Source organism: Palaemon carinicauda, chromosome 18 (genome assembly GCF_036898095.1).
Source record: "Palaemon carinicauda isolate YSFRI2023 chromosome 18, ASM3689809v2, whole genome shotgun sequence".
Classification (NCBI taxonomy): domain Eukaryota; kingdom Metazoa; phylum Arthropoda; class Malacostraca; order Decapoda; family Palaemonidae; genus Palaemon; species Palaemon carinicauda.
The window spans coordinates 22244696-22272229 of NC_090742.1; the positions used below are offsets into that span (position 1 = coordinate 22244696).

Below are 27534 nucleotides of genomic sequence, written 5' to 3' on the forward strand. Positions count from 1 at the left end.
TGAACCGCGTCAAAAGAGTCACCTTCCTTTCCTCCGCCCAGATGAGGAGCAGTCTTGCAATCTCGAACAGAGGCCAAGAGTGGGTCCCGCCTTGTTTCGCAATATAGGCCAGAGCTGTCGTGCTGTCCGAATTGACTTGGACTACCTTGCCCCTGATCTGCTTTTCGAAGCCGATGAGAGCCAGATGAATAGCTAAAAGCTCTTTTTGATTGATGTGGAGAGAGGTTTGCTCTACCGTCCAAGTCCCCGAAAGTTCCTGCTTCTCTAGAGTGGCTCCCCACCCCGAGTTGGAGGCGTCGCAACACAACACGAGGTTTGGGTTCCTCTGAAGTAAAGACAAGCCTTCTTTCAGTCTGGGCTCGTTGTTCCACCATTGAAGATGAGACTTGATGGAAGTCGAGATGGGAATGCAATCCCTGTCGAGGCTGTCCCCTTTCTTCCAATGGCGGTTGAGATGAAACTGAAGAGGACGCAAGAACAACTTTCCCAGGGTCACGAACTTCTCTAACGACGAGAGAGTCCCCAGAAGGCTCATCCAATCTCTGACGGAGCAAAGATCTCTCTTCAGGAACGTTTGTACTTTTAGGAGGGCTGCTTGGATTCTCACCGACGACGGAAAAGCCCGAAAACTCCGACTGTGAATCTCCATCCCCAAATAAAGAATCTCCTGGGATGGAATGAGTTGTGATTTTTTCGAGCTCACCAGGAGACCCAGTTCTCTGGAGAGATCCAAAGTCATCTTGAGGTCCTTCAAACAACAATCGGCTGAGGAGGCTCTTATCAGCCAATCGTCCAGATACAGAGAGGCCCTGATTCCCCTCGAATGCAGCATGCTTGCCACGTTCAGCATGATCTTGGTGAACAATAGAGGAGCCGTGCAAAGTCCGAAACAAAGAGCCCTGAACTGGAAGACCTTGTTTCCGTCCATGAACCTCAGATAACGTCTGCAGCTGGGATGAATCGGAAGGTGGAAATAGGCATCCTGAAGATCTAAAGAGACCATCCAATCGTCCTTCCTCACAGCTGCCAGAACTGTTTTCTGAGTCTCCATGGTGAACGTCGAGTTTTGGACGTAACCATTGAGCACACTTACGTCCAGAACCGGTCTCCACCCCCCGGAACTCTTGGGTACTAGAAAAAGGCGGTTGTAAAACCCCGGAGACGTAACATCTTGCACTTCCTCTATTGCTCGTTTCTCTAATAAAAGAGACATCTGTAGAAGCATGGCTTGTTTCTTGGGACCCTCTCTGTATTTGGGCGAAAGATCCACTGGATCTGTGACTAAAGGAGGATTGGTCAGGAAGGGAATCTTGTAGCCTTCCTTTAACACCTGGACGGACCAGGGGTCCGCTCCATTCCTCTCCCAAGCCTCCCAAAAGTGAGTCAACCTGGCCCCCACTGCTGTCTAAAGGAGAGGGCAGTCAAACTTTACCTCGGCCGGACTTGCCCCCTCTGCCTCTAGGTTTCCTTCCTTCTGGTTTAAAAGAGCCTCTCCCAGAGGGCTTCCCACGAAAGGACTGAGGACGAAACCCAGAAGAAGATTCCTTAGGTTTTCGAGAGGAGAATGACGGAGGCAAAACTTTCCTAGTCGAATGAGTAACTAAGTCATGTGTGGCCTTCTGAGTGAGAGCAGTAGCCACCTCGCCCACTAATTCCTGAGGAAATAAAGAATTAGACAAAGGTGCGAAAAGAAGGCCTGTCTTCTGATAGGGAGACACTCCTGCGGAGAGGAAGGAGCACATCGTGGCCCTTTTCTTGAGAATTCCAGCTGTAAACAAGGCAGCAAGTTCGTTGGAGCCATCTCTCACACCTTTGTCCAAGCAGGACATCAAATGAACCAAACCACTAGTGTCCGTTTCCGTCATATCAGAGACCCTCTTACTCAAAGCCCCCAAAGCCCAGTCCAAAAAATTAAAAACTTCGAAGGCCCTGAAAAGACCTTTAAGCAAATGGTCGAACTCTGGAATGGACCACCAAATCTTCGTCTTCCTTAAGGCAAGACGACGAGAAGCATCTACCAAACTTGAAAAATCCCCTTGTGCAGAAGAAGGAAAACTCAAGCCCAACACTTCACCAGTCTCATACCACACACTAGATTTAGAGGCTAACCTAGCGGGAGGAAAGGCAAAGGCCGTCTTGCCAAAAGCTTTCTTGGAGTCCAACCAAGAACCCATTAACTTCAAGGCCCGCTTAGAAGATCGAGAAAGAACCATCTTGGTGTAAACTGGAACCTTAGTAGCTTTACCTAAGATGAATTCAGAAGGCGGAGAACGAGGGGCCACAGGGGTAAAAGAATCCGGGAAAATTCCAGTCAAAATAAGCATAAACTTGCGAAGGTCCACAGCATGCTGATAATGCTTCTCCTCCTCATTCTCAGAGACTTCCTCAATAGGATTATCCTCATCCGACTTTTCCTCTGGTTCGTCTTCTGGCAGTGCAGCAACAGCTGCAGCCTGAACCGAAGGAACAACGTCTGGATGGGACTGCCTGTCAAGGCCAACATCTGAGTCAATTAGGTGGGGAGAAGTAGAAGTAGATTGATGCGAAACACGGACATGTAGACGATCATCCTCAACCAACAACTGCTTAGACCGCTTAGAATTCAACTGTTGTTGAACAGAAGAACGCTTGAAATCAGAAGGTAACTGTTGAAGATCGCCGCGAGGTCGCGTAAAGTCCGAGGACTGTTGCTGCGAGCGATCAAAGGAGTCAGGATGTCGCCGCTGTAAACCAATGTTTTGACGCGCCGCGTCCAAAAGTTGTTGCCGCGGGCGATCCACTACTTCAAATTGTTGCCGCGTCTCGTCCACTTGTCGACGCCGACGCTCTTCCCCGCGACCAGAAAACGCAAACTGGTCAACCAAAACTCTCTGACGCGACTCATCAAAATCAACCTGGCGTTGAACACTGTGAATGGGAGACCGCCTAAGTGATAACTCGTCAAGGCCATATACCATCGAACGTTTGTGCGATAACTGGTCTGACATCGAACGCCCAGACACAACGCCAACACCTGGTTGATAAGAATCCATCAACGACGAGAGTTGTTCCTTCATAGACAAAAGCGCAGTCCATTTCGGATCAACAGAACTCCTAGAAGGAAGATTCGCACTAATGTCACCACGCATTTCAGGGGAAGAAAGCCAATCCGATGGAAGAGGAGGTGCATGAATAGTTACAAGGTCCGAATCGGAAGGAATCATATCCGCACAAACACGGTGATCCGAACGTTTGGCCGGAGTGCAAGCGCTGGGAGAACGGAAACGTTCCGGTGAACCCCACGAACTACATCCTGGCCGCACAGGCGATTCCCGACGCTGTGAATCAACATGGGAGCGTTTAAGCGGTCTCGACGCTCGCCGCCAGATCTCACTCCCCGACCCTTCATCGGAAGACGGGGATAACGTATGAACCTCCCCTTTCCTACGATGAGGGTGAACGACCTGAGCTACGGCAACAGGAACGTTCGAGGGGACGTCTGCACGATTGATGATGCTTCTCGTTCCCTTAAGCCGTTCGACATTACTTCTCCCATGGGTTCGAGAGCTCGAAAGAGGTCTAAGGCTAGGTGAACGACAAGATCGTGCCGACGCACCCTCCGCAACACTAAACACATTATCAACACTTGTCACAACACCGAGAGAGTCACGATTCTTCGGTACCACATCAGACACTCGAGTCGACGCACCTTCCGCAACACTAACCACATTATCAACACTTGTCACAACACCGAGAGAGTCACGATTCTTCGGTACCACATCAGACACTGAAACACTTTCCACAGTTCCGATAGGATCACGGTTTTTCAATACCTTTAACTCTGAAAAGATAGTATTTCTATCGGCTGCTAAGGACTCAACTTTCTCACCAAGAGACAAAATAGCAGTAAACATGTCCTTCATAGTAGGTTCCTGATCTACCACCACAGGGGAAGGAACAGGATTAGGAACAGGTAAATTAGGTAAGGTTCTATCCACAGATCGGGAAGAACTACGCCTAAGTCTATCTCTCTCTAATCTCCTAACATAACGATCGTAAGTACCAAAATCATCATTAGTTAAGGAAAGACACTCATTACACCTATCATCTAATGAACAAAATTTACCCCTACATTTTACACAAATAGAATGAGGATCAATAGATCCATTAGGAAGTCGTGTACGACAACCCTCACTAACACACCTACGCTGAGCAGGGGAGGAGTCGGCCATTTTAAAGTTAACGTGAGAGACCGACAAGCAAAAAGTAAGGGAAAAAACAATAAAGAAAATCTCAAACAAAAAGATTTCAAGATAAGAACCAAGGAAAATTAATCAACGATAGCTTAAACTCAAAAAAGAACGTTGTACATCACCAAACAACTTCCCAAGAGAGTAAAAAACACGAGAGCGAACTTCTGTATGTCAGTCAGCTATGACGGCAGAGAGAAGAACTGGAGTTGGTGTGTAGTTCCACCTGTTCTACCGCTAGGGTGCGGTTGGTACACCTGGCGTATCTTCGATAGCGCGAGATTTGAATTTTCTGCCCTGGCGTCAGGGACTTCAGCTCTTTTATATAACCAGCGGGTAAGTTTTATATTTAAAAACTAAATCAAAATTCAAGCACCAGGAAAGGCACTCAGGATGTCTATTCATGTTGGCAGCAAGATCGGAAGAGGTGGTACCTGGTGGTGAGACAGGGTACTAATTGGTGGGTTTGCAGGAAGGGTATCACAAGAGTGCCAAGTGTTTGAGCTAGTAGATTGTTCTTTTTAAAAACAAAATGGCAAACAAAACAAATATGGCAACTTGACAGCTAGTAGTCGACGTGCATAATGAATTATTAGGCAATGTTACTATGCTACATACATTCATCAGTTCATTAAACTAATTGAATCATAAGACAGTTACTGTATATCATTAAGTATCATGAACATTGACTAATTCACCAATATATAATCATAGTTTACATCATTTTGGATTCAGAGTGAAATGTATATTATACTTATGCAAATGGATTACAAAGTAAATCAAATTACAAGCAAGTTCCTGCAGCAAGACCTAGCAGCAAATGTTGATAGTCCAGTTGCATATTAGACAAACAATATTTAAATTCTTATACTGTAAGCTAAAAAAATATTCCCTTTTTTTCAAGATGTTACTCTGTATTCCAAAAATTACAGGAGACCTAAAAAAAAATTATAAGTAAGAAATTTCTACAATAATTTGTATACTTCCAAGGTATACAAACCTGAGTCTTTTAAAATGGGGAATATCTTCAGCAAAGTTGAAGAGGTCATTAAACGTTGATGAAGAAGTTAGCAATCACTGGTGTGCGCGGGCGAATAACCCTCCTGCCCACTCTCCTGTCAAAGGCACTTCACTTTTGACCAATTCAGGACTGAGGGGAGTGGTTGAGGTGGGAAGTTTAATTTTAAAGAACTCACGTTTGTATAGCAAAGAAAAAAATCAAAAATCTTAAGTAATTTTTATTTTTCCTAACATACCTAGCGAGAACTACTTTCTTAGGAGTTACCTGTAATCTCCTCTCTACCGACCAGAGTTTTGTGTAGTATACCCTATACCCGTTTTCTATGGAGGGCTAACCCGGGAGTGAGAGAACGTGCCCCGAGGGTAGCCTTTGAGCTAGGTCGAGGTCCGCTTGGGTCTCGTGAGTCAGTAAGTTCCTCGGATGTTGCAAAAAGTAACTGCAAGGGCAGAAAGGCACTCGGGGAAGGAAGGGAGGGCCATTACCCGAAAGTAGTTCTCGGTAAGTATGTTAGGAAAAATAAAAATTACTTAAAATTTTTGATTTGTTCCAACACGAATACTTACCTCGAACTACTTTCTTAGGAGACTTACACTTTAGGAGGTGGGAGTGACTTCCTGACCTTCAGACCCAGCAAGCGGACGCCAAGAAGCCTAGATATGAACTAGGTTTTAAAACAAAAACAACTGGGAAAACGGACGGTAGGGTAACTACACAAAGAGCTCACGTTAGTGTCTAAGTACTCACCCTTTGAAAAATTCTTCTGATGCTGATTCCAGTAATGCAGTTGCAGAGACGTGTTCTTCAATGGTTACTTAAGTGTGGTTATCTCCGATAGGGATAGGAAACGGGGATTAAGGTGAAAAGGAACGAACCTGTGTCTCCTGGTTTTGCTATCCACGATTGAGCCTGGGGCTTTACCGTTAAATCACTTGGAGCGCGGAGATGACTGTCCCAATGGAGAACCCGTCTAAGGACCTTCTTGAGTAGTCCTTGAGGTAATGGGCAGTAAAGGTTGACTGGTTTGACCAGGTGCCCGCTCGAAGGATCTGGCCCACTGCCATGTTCTTCTCAAAGGCTAAGGAAGTGCTCAGACCTCTGATGTCATGGGGCTTGGGAGTGCCTGGCAAGGCCAGTCCCTCCTCCTTGTAGGCCCTGGCAATAACTTGTCTCAACCAAAAGGAAATGGTATTCTTCGATACCTGCTTCTTTGTAACACCTGTGGAGACGAACAGGCTCTTGATGCCTGGCCGGAGATGTGCAGTCCTCTCAAGGTATTTTCTAATGGCACGGACAGGGCATAACCTCAAATCCTCAGGATTCCCAGTCCTAGGAATAGCTGGCAGAGAGAACCCCTCGAATTTAGGATCCCAGACTGCTGGGTTCTGGGTTTTTGCCACGAACAAAGGGACGAACTTGAAAGAGATCTCTTTCCACCCCTTCGAATGAGAGACGTCATAAGACAGCCCATGGATCTCACCTACCCTTTTCGCAGAAGCCAAGGCCAACAAAAAGACTGCCTTGAGAGTGAGATCCCTGTCTACAATATCCTTCATTGGTTCGAAGGGGGGGCTACTTAACATCTTCAGGACCCTAGCTAAGTCCCACTGAGGCACCCTAACAGTTTGCGGGGGGCAGGACTGTTCAAAACTCCTGACAAGCATAGAGATGTGTCTAGAGGAACCCAGGTCGATCCCCTTCAGAAGGAAGACTTGACCCAAGGCTGCTCGTACTCCTTTTATAGCTGGGATTGACATCCCTATCTCGTCCCTGAGATATACTAGAAAGTCTGCGATATCTGGGACCGAGGCTTTGAGGGGTTTTATGCGCTTCAAAGCGCACCACTTCGTGAAAGAGGTCCACTTCGCTTGGTAGACCGCTGCCGACGACCTTCTCAGGTATCGCGACATCCTCTTAGCTGTTCCTGCCGAATATCCTTCCTTCTTCAGGAGTCGCTCGATAGTCTCCAGGCATGAAGGCGTAGAGACTGTGGGTTGTCGTGGAACCTGAGAAAGTGCGGCTGTTGTAGAAGATCTGACCTGTCAGGGAGTGGCCACGGAGGATGGCTCGTCAGGTCTTTTAGGTCTGCGAACCATTCTCTCTCCGGCCACCAGGGCGCTACCAAAGTCATCCTTAAGTTCCGGGCAGCCCTTACTCTGTTGAGTACTTGCCTGATCAACGTGAAGGGGGGAAAAGCGTACACGTCTAGGTTGTCCCACTTGTGCTGAAAGGCATCCTCCAAGGCTGCCTTTGGGTCTGGGACAGGAGAACAATACACGGGAAGTTGCGCGTTCAGCTTGGTTGCAAAGAGGTCCATCACCGGGGAACCCCAACGTTGAATGATGAGCCTGGCTACTTCTGGGAGGAGGGACCATTCTGTTCCTACTATCTGACCCATCCTGCTGAGACCGTCGGCTAGAACGTTCTTTTTCCCGGGGATGAACCTTGCCAATAACACTATCTGGTTCTCTTCCGCCCAATCTAGGATCTCTAGGGCGAGAGCGCACAACTCCCTTGATTTTAAGCCTCCCTGCTTCTTTATGTACGCTACCACTGTGGCGTTGTCGCACATCAACGCCAGTGTGTTTCCCCTTAGTAGATCGATGAAGTGCAGGCAAGCTTTCTGGACTGCCTTCAACTCTAGGACATTGATGTGTAGGCCTTTCTTCCCGTCCATCCAGGTTCCTCTCGCCGTCCCGTTGAGGAGATGGGCTCCCCATCCCTGGTTGGAGGCGTCTGTGAATAGGAGCAACTCGGGAGGGTCGGTCGCGAAGGGCATCCCCTTGAGCGAGTTCGACCGGCAATGCCACCATTCCAGGGAGGGTATTGTGTTTGGTAGGACTGGGATTAATTTCTGGGGCGAGTCCAGTTGGTTCCAGAAGCTCTTCAGGTTCCATTGGACGGCTCTGAGTCTGAGTCTCCCCTGGGGAACCAGTTTCTCCAACGACACCAGATGACCTATTAGCGGGTTGCCCCGACAGGAAAGGAAGAAGGATCTTCATCAGATTGCTTATCCTCTCCTCCGACGGGAAAGCTTTCAATAGTAGGGAATCCAGTGTCATCCCCAAATAGGTCATTCTGGTGGAGGGAGATAGGTTCGATTTTTCTGGGTTGATCATGATACCCAGACCCTTACAAAACTGGAGAAGTTTTATACCCTGCTCCTTCAAAACGTCCTCCGAAGAGGAAAGAAGCAACCAGTCGTCAAGGTACCGGATGAGGCGAATGCCTCGCTCGTGAGCCCACACCAAGACTGTCGTGAAGACTCTCGTGAATACCTGGGGAGCTGTCGACAACCCGAAGCAGAGGGTCTTGAGCTGCAGGATCTGGGTACCCCATTTCACCCGGAGAAACTTCCGACTTGAGGGGTGGACCGGGATTTGGAAGTATGCGTCCTTGAGGTCTATGGTCATCATGTAGTCTTTCTCCCTCAAGGACAGCAATACTGACTTCGGAGTGTCCATTTTGAAATCTGTCTTTCGCACAAACTTGTTAAGAGCTGACAGGTCTATCACCGGTCTCCACCCCCCCGTCGCCATTTCTACCAGGAACAGGCGGCTGTAGAAACCTGGCCCTGGGTGCAGGATCTCCTCCATGGCGCCCTTTTCCAACATCGTGGACATCTCTTCTTGAAGGGTCGCCCTCTTCAACAGGTCCTTGGGTGCCAACCACTCCGACAGGCTGGCCGGAATTAAAGGGGGGGTTCTGTCAAGAACGGTAACCTGTACCCCTCCAGTACGGATACTGTCCAGGGCTCTGCTCCGTGAGCCTTCCATGCTTGCCAATGTAGTCTGAGGCATCCCCCAAACTGAGGCTTGGGCAGGAGTAGGGGGCCTCCCACTCTACCTCCTCCTGGAGGAGCGGCCTGAACGGCCTCTCCTGGAGGCAGAATATCCTGTCCTAAATGAGGCCGACGCTGCTGGAGCTCCTCTACGGGGGGCTGAGGCCCACAAGGAAGAAGGGGCTTCTCTCCTCGTCAGGTTAGGCGGGGCCTGAGAAGTAGAGGGACCGTCTGAGGCTGACCTCTTGTAGGGGGGCCTCCTTACCGGTGGAGGCCTGGGAGCGTTCACTTCTTTTCTTTTAGCCATCTTTTCCATGATCTCCTCTAGCTCCTTCAAGGGGAACAAGGAGTCACCCCACACAGGAAGGCTCCTCATGGCCCTCGCCTCTCTGTCTGGTACCTTCCGGGAAAGCTTCGCCAGAATGGTGTCCCTTTTGCGAAGAACCCAATTCGCTGACAGGGCAAGGGAATGATACGTGAGGAACTTCAGGGTCTTGCCCCCGGAGATGATAAGCTCCCTCAGGAGGCTTTGCTGTTCTGGGTCCGTCAAGTCATATGTGGCTTGCACACCTACCAGTGTGGAAGCCCACCAGTCCAAGCAAGAGGAGACGTGAACTAGATCTTTCGACATCTCCTCCATCATCGCAGCCTCCGACTGTGAAAAACAAATCGGGGCTGAAGAGGCTCTGTCCTCCGAGGCACCCTGTCCCAGAACGTCGAGGGCAGGCTCCACTTTGCAGGCTCCCGGTCGTTGTCCCTCTGGCACATAAACCCTGCTCTGTGTCTTGAGCCCTTGGAGCAACTTCGAAGAGCTCTGCGTTTTGGGAGCTTCGGCATTGCCTGCCACAACTCTATCGACGTGAGCCCGTCCCAGGACGAGATCTCAGGCCACAGGTAGGGCCAGGGAGGTTTTCTGTTGGACGGGTGCCTGCATCAAGCGGGTATGGCTGGACCTCCAGTAGTCCTCATCGGTTGTAACCGGCTCTTCAATTATATGATGCCTTCGGATCAGGCCTATAACTTTCCGATAGGCCGAGTCCTCGGTCGGGGAACCTTCCCTACCGTCAGCAGAACCTTCCGCCTGATCCCGAGGAGCCGGGTCACCGGAGACTCCCACCGGGCACTTTGGTTCTGGCACAACAGGCACTCCCCTGCGGTGGTACTGGTCTTCCCCGGCGGAAACCTCCGCACCAGGTTCGGGGGTCAGAACTGGCATCGCCGTGCCGGCGAGGACTACCGTTCGTGCATTCTCTCTGGGGGACGAGGACGCGGATCCCGTGGGCTGACCCGACGGAGGAAACCGTTCCTTAAAGTCCGAGGGCCGAACCAGCTGGGCTGATTCGGCCAGGCTGCCCGTAAGGAAGCACGGTTCCCCCCGCTGGGCGGGGTGAACCGGAAGCTTCGCGGCCTTACGCCTGCCTGAAGAGGCCTTCTCGCATTTCTCCCTGCGAGGGTCATATCTATGCCTGGAGGATGGCCTCCGTGGCGAGAAATCCCTGGATTGCCGGTCCGGGGAACACTGTAACTCAGACTTACGGGGAACGAAGACCCAATCACCATCGGGGGACCTACTCCTCCTGTGTTTCCTCCGTGGAGAGCGGGACCGTCTCCTGCTGAACCTCGAACGGGATCTTGAGCGGGAACGCCTGCTCCTGGACCGCTCCCTCCGGCGCCGATGTCTCCTCCTGGTTTCTTCTTCTGAAGAGAACGAAGCCCCACCATTCGAAGAGCCTGACGAAACTGTACCACCCGCACGACAGGCAGAAGCGGGGGCTACGGAGGGCTTCGCGACTCGCTGCGTACCCGAGGTAGAGGGTTGCAGGAAGGTTTCTGGGACCGTCGTCAGAGGAGCTGGAAAAGAGGGTTGACGCCCTACACTAGGGAACCAGGTATCCAGGCCCTCTTCCATCCGCATAGGGGACCTACCTGGCGTTTTAGGGAGCTTCCACCCGAAGGAATCACTTACTGTGGAGTCTAACTTACCCTGGGCGTCGCCACCTGCCGAAGAACCTGAAACACAGGCCCACGAAGGGGGCGAAGAAACAGGTACAACATTACTACACCATAAGGGGTCGTCGGAGGAAACATGCCCCCCAAGCACAAGGGCAGAGTCTCCAGAACCCCCCAACACAGCACTACCAGGCTCCCCACTAGCCTGAGAAGTCCCCGCAAACCCCACTTCACACACACTAGACTCCTAGGGAAGAACCCTCGGCTCTTTCCCCGCAATGGACTTACCTCGTCCCCTACTCTGGGTAGGGGAAGGCGAGACAGAAGCCCCGTCGGACCGACCACTGGGTGACGGTAGCGGCGAAGAGACGCTAGATTTCCTGGGCGAACGTTTCGACGACTTCTTTTTCTTCGTGCCATATCGCACCCACTGAATCTCACTCCAACCAACACACTCAAAGCACGTATCCGATGGCGAGCACATCCTGCCCCTACAGGAAGAGCAAAGGGAGTGAGGGTCCACTTCGGGCTTGGAGAGGAACGCTCCACACGACTTTCCGGCTCTAGGCCCAGAACAACGGTGGATTTGCTCCATAGCACACAACCACAAGTCACAGGAACGAAGGGAATCAAAGGGATACACTTGGGAAGCACAAGGAAGGGTAGTGAACACACAAGAACACAAGGGATAAGCACAAAGCTACCACACGGTAACCACGCAGGACACACGAGGCAGACACAAAGGGTCGAGAGAGACGAGAGCGACGTGAGGGTATGGTATCACGTCGCGACCAGAGAACTTACTCACGAGACCCAAGCGGACCTCGACCTAGCTCAAAGGCTACCCTCGGGGCACGTTCTCTCACTCCCGGGTTAGACCTCCATAGAAAACGGGTATAGGGTATACTACACAAAACTCTGGTCGGTAGAGAGGAGATTACAGGTAACTCCTAAAAAAGTAGTTCAAGGTAAGTATTCGTTCCATAAACAAACCTTTTGTCCTTAAAATAGGGAAATAACTTATTGGTAGGTAGGATGTCCCCCTAGAATTGAACTGGTTTATACCATTTCTTCCCAGGAATATACCAGTCACCCAGTCCTGTATGGAAGTGAACGAGAGGACTCCAGGAAACTTTTATCAGCCCCTCAAAGGGATAAATAGGCTGATAGGGCCTGTCCAGCACTTGGTTATGTACCTGGTACTCAGTCAATGCAGGAATCTTTCTCCCCAAAAGGTAGAGACAGTCTGGAATGAAATACTGTACCTGGTGCATGATGGCTAATGGGCTGAAATTCATTCCACCATCCTTTCTCTCATTAAGGGAGGATGAAGAACTACTTTATTTCTTACAGATCTAGTTTAATATGAATGGTGCTTAGCAATGTAGTTTACGAGCATTAATGTTAGATCCAGCACGTAATGGTAAAACTGTTTCATCCCCTCAGAAGAGCCAGTAATTCTACTTTTCATACAAACTTGCATCAAACACATTACCATAGACAAGATGTTTTCTGTCCCATGCAGGAGCTAGGCTGGGTTTAGGAGCTGGGCTGGAATGGCAACACAATTACTTGAGCAACCACCACAAGGCTAAGAACAAGATTGCACAAGGACTCAAGTGTACAGGGTACTGTATATTTGCTTGAGTAGAACACTGAAAAGGCTTTTTTGGCATTTCCTAAACTCCATCACCTGTTCAAGAGATCCTTCAGAAGGCTAAAGAGGGACCAATAGCCCAGACTTAGGTGCTCTCCAGTTTGAGCTGGTACCCCAACCACATCACGTGTTGAAGCCTATTATCTTTAATCACCTCTTGAGGCCAGGAGTCGTCTGCGTTTTTCGACACTTGGTTTCGCCAGTACTATACAAGGGTTGCTGAAACTTAAGCCCGAGCCCTCACTAGACAGCAAAGCATTCCCTCAAAATTACCACCCAACACTTCATTTAACGAGAGGATGGAGAAGGTCTCGAACCTGGGTTGTGTGCCAACAGGTTCTTGGTTTTGGTTATGAATTTTGACACAAAACTAAAAGAGACCTCATTCCAACCTACAGCATGAGTTAGTATAAGTCTGTCCGTGCAACTCGCCAATTCTTTTCCAATGCTATGGCTTAGAAAAAGAAAGTCTTGAAAGTCAGATGTCTGTCTGATGACCTTAAAGGCTCATAAGGGCCACACGTAAGAGACCTGAAAACACAGGTCACATTCCACTTCAGGTTCCTGAGGTTCCAGGGTAGGCAAGATTACTCAAAGCCATTCACAAGCATAAACAATTCCCAAGAGGAGGAGACATCTATGCTCTTCAGTCAGAAGGCAAGGCTCAAAGTTTAACAGTAGACATTCACAGCCACTACTAAGCGGTGCTTCTTGGTGAAGATAACGAGTAAGTCCACATTCTTCATTAGAGATATTGACAGACTGGGATATGGCTCTAGTTGTGGCGATATGGGAGTAACCAGCTTCAGCTGGTGAATCAGACTGAATGGAGGAAAAAAGCATAGGTATCAAAATGATCCTATGGGTGTTGGAAAGCAACTTCTAACCCTGCCTATTAGTCTGTAATTAGGAAAAGGAAACCGGTAACTTCCTCTTTACCCCTATGACAAATACAGTAGATCAATTCCCGACAAGGCCAAAATGGCAAGTCTTTCTGCTATGCAAAGATGTAGGGACCACTCCAACCCTACAACCCAAATCTGGCAGCTGACCATATCTGCTGGTTCATTCCTCTCCCAAAGAAATATCTGGCAGACAGTAGGGCATAATTCACCTCCCGGTGTGCATATGCTTTGCCGCATTGCACAGAATCATGGAAACAGTGCTTCCTTACTTGTGGACGTAGGCTACACAGAGTTGTTATTGCTCATCGACACTACCGAATGCTTCCTCAAATATTTTTGGAATGTTTTTTGTACATCCAAAATATTGATGTAGATGCATTTCCACTGCTGACCTGACAATAAATCTATACTCTGATGCATCTGAGGACAGAGGCATGTCCGGTGGAGAAGAGTCAAAAGGTGCGCCTCCAGTGAGGTTTTCTATGTCATGCCACCAGAGAAGATCGGCCCATATCTTATGTCTCGCAGGAGCAGGATAAAATGAAGATCTCGATCTCTGGTGGAGATAAAAGTAACTACCATGAGAAGCGAGTCTCCCCAATGAGGAAAGATGGCTGAGATGACTTTGCAAACGTCAAGCTGGAAGTATTGCCTTGGACGGAACGGTTAAACTACTGTACTTTTCTGAGCTTACTAGTATGATCATCTGATGGGAAGACACTCATTGCTGCCATGTCTATTAGCGTGGCCCGAGTCTTTCACCAATGCTTAGGTGTGAGGTATGACTTCTCCCAATTACTTATGACAAAATAAGCGAGAAGCTTATCTAGGTCCTGCAGAAAATATCTCTGTGAGGAGGCTAGGATCAACCAATTGTCAACATACTTCAAAAGAAATATCCCTTACAAGTGGGACCCAAGTTGCCACCAGCGTGAATGCTCCAGTGAACTCCTAGGGAGCAATGTACAGACCGAAATACAGGGTCTTGAACTACTGCAGTACACTGTTCTGTTGAGGAAGAAGCAGAGGAACTTTACGATAGGGCTGATAAGTAGATACTGTACTTAAAAGTTAGCCTCCTTCAGAGTCACTGAAAACACAAACCCTCCTCCTTTGATGGAAATCAGCACAATTTGTAATATTTCCATCTGGAACCTGATTGCTGTACAAACTGGTTCACAGAAGAGGTTGATGACTGCCTCCAGACCACAACTGACTTCACAAGAAAGAGCCGACTGTAGCAGCCTGGAGATCCGTCTCGGATGTTTTCGAGCACAATCTTCTTCAACATTCCCTTCTCCTCTGCAACAATGCTAAGGCTTTCAGTGATGTTGAAGGATATTAGTTGTGAACACTATTGATCTGCAAAATGTGGGAGAGTCAGCGATCCACAAAAGATAATAAGTACCAATTCTGAACTACACTCACTGCTTAAGGTTCAGCCACATGTCTGTCAAATTTTCCAACGCCATACAAGGCATTCGCCTTCTTGCAGCAGCATCTCCTTTTCTCCTCTGTATCCCCCGTAGAGCCATTGAAGGAGACTTTGCGGTAGAAAAGGTAGTCCTGAAAAGCAGTACTCCATCGCCGCCTATATGTGACTCCCCACACAAGTGTGACGTGGCCACCCTATCGAATCGTTTCAAAGCCCCAAAGCTACCTCTGGACCAATACCAGAGCTCCTTGAGCTACAAAAACAGTTGGCCCCCTGGATAATTGCCTGTTTGTCAAAAAAAAGTCACTGGAAAGCAGCATGAGTCAAGGACTGGCAGAAGTGTCAGATGCCAGGAAGGACATGCCTTCTGATCTGAGTCTCCCCAAGGTTTAACTTGAAGAGGTGATGGCACACAAGATTCTGACAATTAGAACCTTCACTACCCCAAACGTGCGGGGAACAGAGTTTTGTTGGAACAACTGGAAGCAAGAAAGTTGTCAGATCCACAGATCTGATCAACTTGATTAAGGGTCAAGAAGCAAGATCCAACCATGGCAGCTTCAGAGAAGGTATCGATCTTGAAGGGGCACCACCAGCCAATCAATGATGGAGGTCCCACCTGAAGCCGTATCCATGGGTTGATAAACCAAGTTTGTTGCACTCACAAATGAGGGCAAAAACTTCCACAAACGAACACTCCATCATTGGTACTGGGCCAAGGTCTGGTAGCTTCAGATCAAGAAAAGCCTGAGCATTCTAAATACTTGGCAGGCTGCTAGGTGCGTATATTCTCTTCTCTGAATATACGCATCTTGCCAAGTACAGAATCAGGATGTTGTCGAAGAATGAAATATCTCTAGCACCAATCAACCAGAGACAGAAGAGGTACAGTACCACGTACCCTTTTATCTACTGACCATAGTGGGGAATATGCAGTGACCAGTGCTCATGACTCTGGGCCGTGCCACCTATGCCTCCAACTCATGGTCAGTAATGTCCTCGAGAGGTGCCAACTTCAATTCAGGATACCAAATTATCCTTGACAGAGAAAGGAGCAGCACTCCTCCATCCAGGAAGCAAAGGTGGAGGGGAGCACACTTGCTTCTCCAATGCCTGGCTACTGAGGCAGTCATGCCAGGTCTTGGGCCTCTGACCCAAGGGAAGACAGACCAGCCTGGCCAAAGAAAACCAAGGATGCATGCATCTTCAGCTAACCAGGCTACCAAAGTAGTTAAGCATTCCTTAGGTCAAAATCATAACTATTTATCTTCATAATAAGAAAAGCTTCCAGCACATGTTAAAAGTGTGACGATCACCTCACACTCGACCAACTATGAAAAAACTTTCACATATACTGTAGATTTAAGTTCTCTATGTTTCTGAAGTACATTATACTTCTTTGGACTAAGCCATGGACATATACTGTACTCAGAATCTTCAGATACTAACAAACTCAACAAGGAGAGTAAAGTGACATACAATCTGACATACGTTTTGGGTGTTACCAAGAATAACATTGAAAAAGGCTTAGCCTTCCTTCCTTCCTCTTTAAAGAAGGCCAAGATCTGCTACTATGGCCATAGAAATAATTGCAAATAATCATGCCCCTACAAAAACCACTGAATGAATGTGGATCTATTGCCAGTTTAGACATAAACCGATGAAGCGTCGACTCATTCATTAGTATGTAAATTCCTTTGTTTCATCATTAACACAAAGCCAAAATAAACCATTCAAACTAAAACATACAAGAAAATTATTTAAAAGCCTTGCATAGGACACAACAGCATGTCTGTATTGGTTAAAGCTGAAGAAAAAAGTGAAGTCTTTGACAGGCGAGTGGGCAGGGCTACTCACCTGCAATCATCACCAGTAGTTAAATATCATTCAAGCTCTGCTGAGGACATTCCCTATTCCAAAAGATGATAGGTAAGTATACGGGTTGGAACAAATATAAAAAAAAGCTCAACTGAAAGTGCTTTATGGCATTCACTCTGGGGCTCAAAGTACAGAAATTTTATAAAATATTAAGCAATAAATCTTCTTATTCTAAATTTTCATTCACTAACAATTGCATACAAATAAGACAATATATATTTTTTCTTTCAAATTATCCACAGGTTCTACATCATTCCGGCTGATTATTTTCATCATAAAATAATACACTGTAATGCCTTCCCTCACATAGCTGTGAAAAAGACTCATATTATAATAACGTACAGTAAATTTAATCTAAACTCACCTGAATAAAAGATTTAGGAAATACACCTCTCAAAGACTTATTATGTAATGCATAGCCAAAATACCAATCTCCCAACTCCTCCAAGATATGCACCGTTTCACCGACATTGAGCTTGATACATGCATCACTGATCCCAGAGAAATTGTATATGGCTGAAAGTAAAAAATAAGAATATTAATAAATATTTAATAATGGAATTCGGTCTGGGCTAAATTTAAGATATTTCACAGTTCTGTAGATACATACAACAAACTCCAGAAAGTGGAATAAAACGTGAAATTAGATAGCTATGTTTAATTCTGTAAAACATATATTAAACCAAATAAGGCCTTAATACTAATATGCTTATAGTTAAATGTCATTCTCCTCGTACTCTTTTCATCTTAACAGTGTAGCATGACAAATTTGGAAGGAATTTGTATTTTTCCTAATGATACAAACCTGTAGCTCTTTATAGAGGATATTGCTTTTGGCAAAGCTGAAAGACAAGCCATTAGATTTTTAACAAGGGTTAAAAACCAGCCCCTAGTTAGTGAGGGGGGGGGGGGGGTTTAGTAGCAGCTATCCCTCTCACTTTCACACCTAGGTGACCCACTTTGCTTGGAGGTAGGACATTAAGGGGGACTGGTGCTGGCGGGAAAATCTGTATAAATAGCTACAGGTTTGTATCGTTAAGAAGAATACAAATTACTTCCAAATTTGTCATTTGTTCCATCACTAAATACAATCCAACGCTATTTATAGGGATGACTTGCCCTTTAGGAGGGTGGAAGTCCTTGCCAATCTAGCTTTTGGCTTTGACCCAGGGTTTCCCCTTTATGTGTTTTGCACATAATTGGTGGAAAACCTACACCTCACTAAAACTGTGTAGTGCATGGTCTGCGGCCTACACGAGCTGTGTGCTCCTGATACTAGCAATATGACTGTAAAGATAAGAGTTTTTCTGAGTCATAGGAATCTTCAGAGGTCACCAAGACATACCCAAAAACCCCCTCATAATGGTATGGGGACGCAACAAGTATTGACACAATACCAGGTTACAAAAGGGAACAATGGGTTACTTACACTTGGTTGAGGTTTGCTTAGCAGAGGACCCCGGGGTGCTGATTCCCCAAGAGAGAGGAGGATGAAGAAAAGTAGTCAATCATTCTTAATCATTCATCCCGACTAAGCCCAGGTAACCTTTGCCCTCAACCCTCTGCTACTTTTCCATCAAAGAGCTTGAGGCATTAAACCAGTTGTTGTGCAGCCATTGCAGGACCAATGGAAAATATTTCCATGTTCCTGTGGGTTACGTCTTGCAGGTAGTGGGAGGTGAAGGTTGTATGATGCTTCCACATGCCCACTTGTAGTACCTGCGCAAAATAGTTTAGCTTGAACGCCATGGACGTAGCAATGACCCTTACGTCATGAGCTCTGGGTCGACATGTTGGAAGAGGATCAGGATTCAGTGCTCAGTCAGTGGTCTTGCAAATCCACGCAGAGATGGTGTTCTTCGTGATCCTCCTCTTGACATTCCCCGTGGTGACGAAAAGTGCTGGAACTCGGGAATGAGCTGCAGATGTCCTTTTGAGGTAATACAGTACCTCAAACTCCTTACTGGGCATAATAACAGTTGGTCTGGGTCATCGGTTACAGAATGAAGACTCTTTATCCAGAAGGAATTGAATCTAGGATCCGCTACGCCAGGATTCTGAATCTTAGCAATAAACTCAGGGACGAAGCTGAGGCTTACCTCTCCCCATCCCCTTGCATGGGCGATGTCATACGAGAGGCCATGAAGTTCACTAGCTCTTTTGGCCGAAGCCAAAGAGAGTAGGAACACCGTCTTCAGAATAAGATGGCAATCTGTTGCCTGGCATAATGGTTCATAAGGGGGACCCTTCACAAACTGAAGGACCCAAACTACGTTCTAAAGAGGTCTCACTTCCAACTGGGGACAGGCAAATTCATAACTTTGCATGAGGAGAGAAAGTTCCAGCGAAGAGGAAATATCCCCTCCTTTCAGCTTAAAGGCAAGATTCAAGGCTGAGTGATAACCTTTTACTACCGAAACTGAGAGGAGCATTTCCTCCTGCAGGTGCACAAGGAACTACGCTATTGTTGGAATAGTGGCATCGTAGGTGAGAGATATCCCTTCCCTGACACCAACCACAGAAGACATTCCACTTTGCCTGGTACTGATGCTGATGATCATCACAGATATCCACCCATCCGTTTTGCGCCTTGTTGCGGAAACTCTTCTCTGAGTGAGGAGGTGCTGGATAGTCTCCAGGTGTGAAGTCGTAGCAAAGCTACAGCTTTGTGGAAGATGATCACATGTGGCTGTTTGAGTAGATCTTGTCGTGGAGGTAGTTCTCTTGGGAGCTCTGTTAGGAGCTGCAGAGGGTTTGGGAACTATTCTGCGCGATGCCATAATGGAGCTATGAGGTTCATTGATAGATTGTTTTGGTTTTGTTGAATACTGTCCCACCATTGTTGGAATACATCTTGCAGGAGAGCCTTGGGGTCTAGGACTGGGGAGCAGTATAGCGGGAGCCTGAAATTCAGGAAAGTCACGAACAGGTCCATAGTCGGAGAACCCCACTAAATCAGGATTTTGTTGGCTACTAGATGATTCAAAGACCACTCGGAGCCCACTATCTGAGTCACTCTGCTCAGGTTGTCTGCGAGCACATTCCTTTTTGGCCGAAATGAAATGTGCTGATAGGGTCACCAAGTTGTCTTCTACCCATCTTAGGATCTCTAATGCCATATGGAATAGGGGCTGCAAAAAGGTACCACTTTGTTTATTGATATAGGACACTACTGTGGTTGACAAGTCCCAGGTGCGTGACTAGAGGCTGGGGAACTGCGGGCAGTCCGAGAATCTCGAGCTGCGGGAGCTCGACGAGCAGTCAGAGTATCTGGCGATTCAAAGGTAGGTGGGGAACCACAAACAGCTGTTCTGTGGCTAGAGGTCGGAGAGAGATGTTGGACGGGCAAACACCGCAAGGCAGGGGCGAGGGTAGGGAACCAGATGGTTGTCAGCAAACCTGCCAACCCTTTGGTGAGAGCTACGCCCAAGGTGACGAGGGCGAGCAACGAGGTCCTGGTGAGTGATGATCCTCTGAAGGGGATCGTCCAGCTGATGAATGAGGAGAGCCGAAGAGACATCTCTTAACCAAAGGCAAAGGAGAGTGTCTGAGGCGACGAGGAGGACCACAAACTCTGCAAGCTCGACGATGACAATCCCTCACAAAGGTAGACTGTTCAGCAGGAAGCTCTCAGGAAAATCTCCAGATGGTTGTCTCTAGGGGGATCTCAATCGCGAGCAACAGAGAGATGCCCACCAGCAGGAGAGACTTGCCTCGGACTTGCTCCGCCCCCAAATGAATTCAGCTCAGCAAGGGAGGAAGAGCAGTCTTCGGCAACCGCAACAGCAACGGCAGAACAGGCAGGGTAGGAGTCGTCGGCAGACACTGCAGACGACACTCCAGGATCACGAAAGCTGACACTCAGCAGGGCCAAAGGATCCACCTCGGAGGAAGACGCTAAAGGAGCAGGAAAAGCGCCTTCTTCGAGGGGGAGCCGGCTTACGCTCACCTTCGGGGTGAGGTCGGGGGATGGAAGAAAAAAACCTGGGTTTTCTTTGACTTCAAGAAAGACCCCGAAGGCGAAGAATCCTTTTAGCCTTCTCCAGCCAGTGCCCAAACTTCTCCCACTGGGAGGCAGACCACTCCCAGCATTCAAGACAGGTGTTATCCTTGTCACATCGCCACCCTCTGCAAGCGGGGCATAACCGATGCATGTCCGTATTAACGGCCGACATAAAGGTCATGCAGGAGCAGCCCTCAGGCCCTGAGCAAGTCCGCATGAAGACGGCCAAGAAGAGAGCAAACACACATTGAAAAGAATAAGCAAATAAAGGTTAGTAGGTACAGTAATGGCAAGTCAACAATGGTGAAGGGGAAGAGAGGTAATGTCCGTTCTCCACCCGAGCCACAAGCAAAGTGGGTTCTCAAACCAGGTGTGAGTGAGAGAGGTAGCTACTACCGCCCATCCTCCACAAACTAGCGGACAGGTGGTTAATACCCATTAAAAATCTAATGGCTCCTCCTTCAGCTTCGCCAAAATCAATATTCCCTATAAATAGCGTTGGTTTATATTTAGTGACGGAACAATTAAGTTTTAGGTATGGCTTCTAATTAAAAAGAGATACTGTATTCATTTTTTAAATCAGCTTAGGGTTTAGTCAAACTACCAGATATGACAGGAATGACCTTGTTAATATACTGTAGTCTACTATGGATGGCAATACTGCAAGACTGCAGCAATAGATAGTTAGTGTCACAATCAATTTCTCATCAAAGACATGAACCTTTTGCAACTACTCATCCTGTTTCTCATATTCTTCTATCACAGGCTAATTGTTGAAGCACTCATTTCATGTTTTACACAAAATTTATGCGAGTGAAATCATAGTAGAAAATGAGTTTCTGGGTGGGTAGGTGAAAATAAAAATAATGAAGTAAGCATAAAGTTAACAGCCACATTGAAACAAACCTCGGCCTATGCTCCTAACATGAGAAGCTGTCAAAAAATAAAACCATACTCTATGAATCCTCCCTCTGGCTTGATGTAAAAAAAAAAAGGCAAGATACAGTAAATACCAGGAAAGTAAGACAATGATAATTACAGGGTATTCCCTGTAATTATCATGATGGGAATAAACTCAAAACTTTTCTAATGTTATTGGTTGATGTTTGGAAATGTATAACAGAAACTTTTTTAGCTTAAGTTACATGCGAGCACCAGTTGGAGCTTTTTAGTTTTTTCACTGCCTGGAGCACCTTGTTTCCATTCATTCCCCTTACTCAGTGTGGCTTTGATGGTTTGTCAGGAGAAGCCGTATTAGAGGGAACTCTTTAACCTCGACTTAATTCTACTGGAGAGGAGCGCCTGTGGCAAACAGGTGACAAGCGCTCATGACGATCTGCAGGAGAATGCCTTGAAGAAGCATATTCTTGCTGATGATGACAACTTTTGTGTCTAGAAAGAACAGGTGAAAAGCAAGGCTCTAGTTCTACAAGAAAATGTTTGTAGCAAGCACTCGTAGTTCTCTAATGAGGAAAACTCATAAGATTGCCTGAACGCTGAGCGCGAAAAAGGCGAGCGTGCATTGTCTAACGAGGAAAGATCATAAGATGGCTTGATCGCTGGGCTCGAGCTTAAAATGTCTAGAAGCACTTAACTTGCCCAAAGGGAAGCAATGATATGAAAGCTTAGAGAACGCGTGGCACTAGCGACGAAATGGGGAGCATCCACGAGAAGGGATTGCAGTAACACTTCTGACAGGCGAGGCCCAATGAAATAAAACCTGGCAATCAGAAGGAAGGTGGAGCGATGACAAGCATTTCAGTGCGTATCTAGATCGCTCGGTGTGCCTTGATAGAAATGCCAGAAGACAAGGTTACTCTGGGTCAGATTGCTGGAAGGAGCATGACTTGGATCGCATCTGGATACATGCGCCTCTGGAGGACATAATAGAAGAAAAGGTGAACCTAAGGCAAAGCATCTGGGAACAGCCTGCCGTGGAGATGTGCTCCTCCAAGCTCTGTGTCTCCTAGGATGTACTGCAGGGCACATGGAATTTCTCTACGTGTAACATATCCAGGGAAACAGCCATTTAAGTAAAAAAATATATATCAGGACATTTACTGTATTGGTGTGAAAGTACTTCGATACAACATACAGTAATGGTCAATAGGGCTCTCCTCCATGGTAGACTATAATACTATTCATTATCTTAAACTAACTTATGTTAAGAGCATACCCCAAAAACAAATAATCATACAGTAACTCACTTCAACAAGAAGTTAATATGTGATACTTTAATTTTTTGCGAAATTGGAATTGGCCTTTTTTCTCTGTGTAACTAATGGGGACTGGGGCATTATTACAGTACAGTACTTAAGTACAGATCAACTAAAATGCAAACATTTCAATTTCCACATCCAATGTTTACTTTCAAGATTAATTTGCGGGTTATTGTACTATGCGTACATTATTTACTTTTGCTTCTGGCAGCTTTCTGTTTTATGTATGACATAATCATTGTCTGGCTTTTTTAATCAATTAGGAACTTCCCAATATTTATGCATAAGTTTCCAGATGTTGTTTTACAATCCATTTTTCCCCTCCACTTCATTTCCAGCATGACTACTATTGCAAGAAGAAATCTTTCACAGGGGAATTCAATTTATTTTGAAATTTGGGTTAATTTCAAATATTTCAATCATTGATTATGTTTAACCCTTTCTCAGTTCAGTATACATTAATTGTTGCTCATCCACAAGTAAAAAAAAAATAGGTACTATATTATAGCTCCGGTCTGGGCAAAATTTTTAATAAAAAAAAGGTGTTTTTCCTTTAGGAAAACTAACGTTTTCTTAGAAAATAACCTTCATTCTCACCGCAAATAAATAGTTTGTGAGATATCCCATAATATACCGCTGACAACAAGGGGCCACCAAGTGGGAACCGGGAATTTAGGGTGGGGAAATTATACAGGGGAATCAATAAATAATGGTAAAACAAACCTTTACTTCTTTATACATTATTCCCTGGGACGCATAATAAATCCACAGTAAATTACACAAATTATCCGTATCCTATACTACTTGGATATTTTTCATTTGTTTGTTGACATTCTACGATTTGCACGCATTCGATACAGTTCATTCGTGAGTATATACACATACCTTGTTGTGTATTAACCATTTTAATCCTTTTATGCATTCCACAAGAGACATTAGTTCACAAAACGTTCAGCTGGGCTCCACAAGGCCCTAGAAGAGTTGGACAACCCAGGCCTACATGGCTGAGGACTATTAAGTACGAAGTAGGAGATGATGAATGGAGAAGTAATGAATCAAACGCACAAGATAGAGACAACTGGCGAAATCTAACCGAGGCCCTTTGCGTCAATAGGCATAAAAGGATATGATGATGATGATGCATTAGCCATTCCTCCACTTTCCTTCTACAAATAGGATTACACCTGTTTGTTCATTTGTACATAGCCCCTCCCCCTACCTTCCTCTTCCAATGGGAGACAAGATACAAAAAATAACCCAAAAATAATGACCCACACGATTGGAGTGCACAGCTCATCCGTGTACTGCTTATCAGAACAGAGGAAGAAGGGGAATCAAGCAAAGCTAGCCATGACATGAGCAAAGACCAAGTTAGGGATATAATATGAATTGTAGGCAATTATGACTTTAACACAGACCAGCCGCTTATCAAAACGGAGGTGCAACATGATAATGTTGATTTGCGAATGAAGCAACCCACAATGAAGCAAAAGCTACATTATTTGAGGGACATGATGTGAATCATAGGCAATTATGGTAATTCAACGTCACTCCACTTTCATGAGCACTATGTTTTCCAACTGGTTATCTAGTCTTTATTAAGCATTTCTGACCATTACAATTACAGCAAATCACTAGGGTTTTTTTTTTTTTTTTTTGGTTTCCCCCACCCAAAAACCCAGTTTCCTGCTGGGATCGCCCATAATTGATATTACATGGTACAAGGGTAGAAAAGTCACGAACGGGTGGTTTGGCCTAACACTCATGGTCAGAAATGGTGAACACAAGACGAGTAGGAAAATATGTGGATGGTGTATTTGGCATTAATCAAAGTATCATATATTTACACAAGGCTCAAAAATAGCTAAAGCTAGATGAACGCTAGACTAAATAAGAAATGGGCATCGGATTAAACTAGCCTAGCCTACTACAGTGGGCTGTAGCTGACACTTCCCCCATCTTAGGCTACCGTGCCCTATTATGCATTTGCTAAACTAAGCTTATTTAACTTTAAAGCTTCTCTCACTTACCAACGCCATATTTGTCTTTGTCTCTAGCCGGTGTCCAATTCATTATCGTAAGGTTAACATGTCCCCCTTTGAAAAAAAGCACTAGCCTATAATTTCCGGATCGCTATCTTCGCATCCTGTGTATTTTGTAAACTAACTACTAGATAAACTATAAACACCGAGACCGCTGTCTCTCAAAACATCAAGTAATGTGAAACAGTTGAGCATCGCTCAATCAGAAGGTGTTCCATGTGGGATTTTAAGTGTCTTGGATCCTTTAAAGCGAGAATTAAAAGTTCATCAAGAAATTATATTTTAATGTTACTCATTCATATAGGCGGGTCAGCTGTATAGTATGTTGCCGGAAACAAAAAAAATAATAATTTAATCTGCGACGATCATGGCTTTTATGGCTTTTATTATGATTCATATAAATTCAATAACAGTCGCATGGTTTTCTAACTCTATCAAAGTTTAAAATCCAACTAAAATTGCAGCACTACTTCAGCAATTTTACGACACAACTTATCGGAAATTGAACGTAAATTTACGATGAATACCATTTTACTATCTAGTAATATAACCGAATAGTAAATAAAAGAAATTTTTTGTTGATCATAATCCCATGACTAATCGTCTATTAATTACACAAATTTAAGACCTGATAACTATCATGTGCATATTACAATTATTATATGCTTCTTGTTATTCTAAGCTTCGTACTTTCCGAGTATGGTTAATGCGTACGATTCCATTCCGTTGACTTCGTTTAAACAAAAGATACATTATGATACATAAATGCTCAATTTAAAAATAACTGAAGGGATATCTTGATTATAGCATAGATGTTAAACCTTGTGTCCCTGAATAAGTATATATATTTTCACGTATGATTATTTTTTTATCATTTCCCGTTTTACGGTCCAAAAGGGAAGCTAAGAAACGACAGCCACACAAGTTTAAGAGAAGCGAAAAAGGTATGTAAAGAAAGATAAGCAAATTATACGAAAGATTCGGTATTTTTGATGATTTCAATTGTTAACATAACAGGTTTCTGCCGCAATAATAATAATAATAATAATAATAATAATAATAATAATAATAATAATAATAATAATAATAATAATAATAATGATAATAATAATAATAATAATAATAACTTAGCTTGTGATAAATAGTCACCAAATGAAATTATTAAACGGTATTAAAAGATATCATCTTAGCGAAATTATGACAACTGGATGTTTCAATACCATCCTTGCACGGAAAAAAATAATTCTGGATTCATAAAAGCGATTGCTGGAATGTTAAACACCCCCCCCCCCCCCCGCCTACCCCCCCCCCACCCCCCCCCCCCACCCCCCACCGCAGCCTACCCCCCCCACACACACACACACACACACACATATATATATATATATATATACATATATATAATATATATATATATATATATATTTATATATATATATATATATATATTAATTTAATAAATTTTGTATTGGATCCTGCACAAGAGGTATATATATATATATATATATACTGTATATATATATATATATTATACTGTTATATATATATATATATATATATATTCAAGTGTTCTAACATAAGATTCATTAATCAATTCCGTGTCTTTGAAAGGCTTTCATTACTGCTGAAGTTTAGACAGAATCAAAAGCTCCCATAGTCTATAAATGTCTAAGTAATGCATAGTGATTTTTAATACTCTGTGGATTTTTCCATTGGCTGGATAATTGCATGGATATGGTTAGATTGTTGAATACCTGCTTCTGAAGCCAATATGTTCTCTTGGTTGATTAAACCTAATCTGTCTTTTTATTCAGCCAAATATGATCTTTGTAGATATTTCATATATTACAGAGAGCAAACTTATTGGGCGGTAATTCTTCAGATCTTGTGTCTCCCTTTTTTTGTGAATTTGTATAATGATAGTTTTGCAAAGCCTTAGGTATAGATCATTCTAGCAAATTTATATATATTATATATATATATATATATATATGGATAAATATCAACACAACATCGTGTTCAAATAGAAATAAATTTCTACCTCATACTTGGGATCGAACGCTAGCCCCTTCTAATAATATATATATATATATATATATACAGTATACGCTTCTTTTTTCAGGGAGAGGGGATTGACACAAGAAGGGTTAGGCCCTATATGGCTAACATATTTTTAGAAATGAGATTAAGTGTTACCCTTGCTCACTGTTCTGTGTCTAGCAGACAGTATCCTACCCTTTTGGAGCTTGGTGCAATAGTGGAGTTTAGATGGCTACCGAATTCAATCTATATAGAACTAGCATATAAAAGTAGTTCTTGTTCACCTTTATTTTAAGGTCTGGGATGCTCAGTAGCAGCAAGAGTTCATACTAACTGAACTCTAACTGAAATAACAACTACTCGGCTCCTTTCCCTAG

General features: G+C 45.1%; 1 protein-coding gene across 7 annotated transcripts in view; it reads right to left on the bottom strand.

The window, feature by feature from the left end:
• The window catches only part of mbc (myoblast city), a 169064-nt gene extending 143817 nt beyond the window's left edge, over positions 1–25247 (bottom strand). For all 7 annotated transcript variants that reach the window (XM_068392117.1, XM_068392118.1, XM_068392111.1 and 4 more), the window contains exons 1-2: positions 25106–25247; positions 17218–17369 (exon numbers count right to left, since the gene is read on the bottom strand). In XM_068392117.1, the coding sequence (XP_068248218.1) occupies positions 17218–17369; positions 25106–25148 (195 nt within the window). In that variant the 5' untranslated portion in view covers positions 25149–25247. The remainder of the gene's footprint in view (positions 1–17217; positions 17370–25105) is intronic.
• Positions 25248–27534: the final 2287 nt, after the last annotated feature.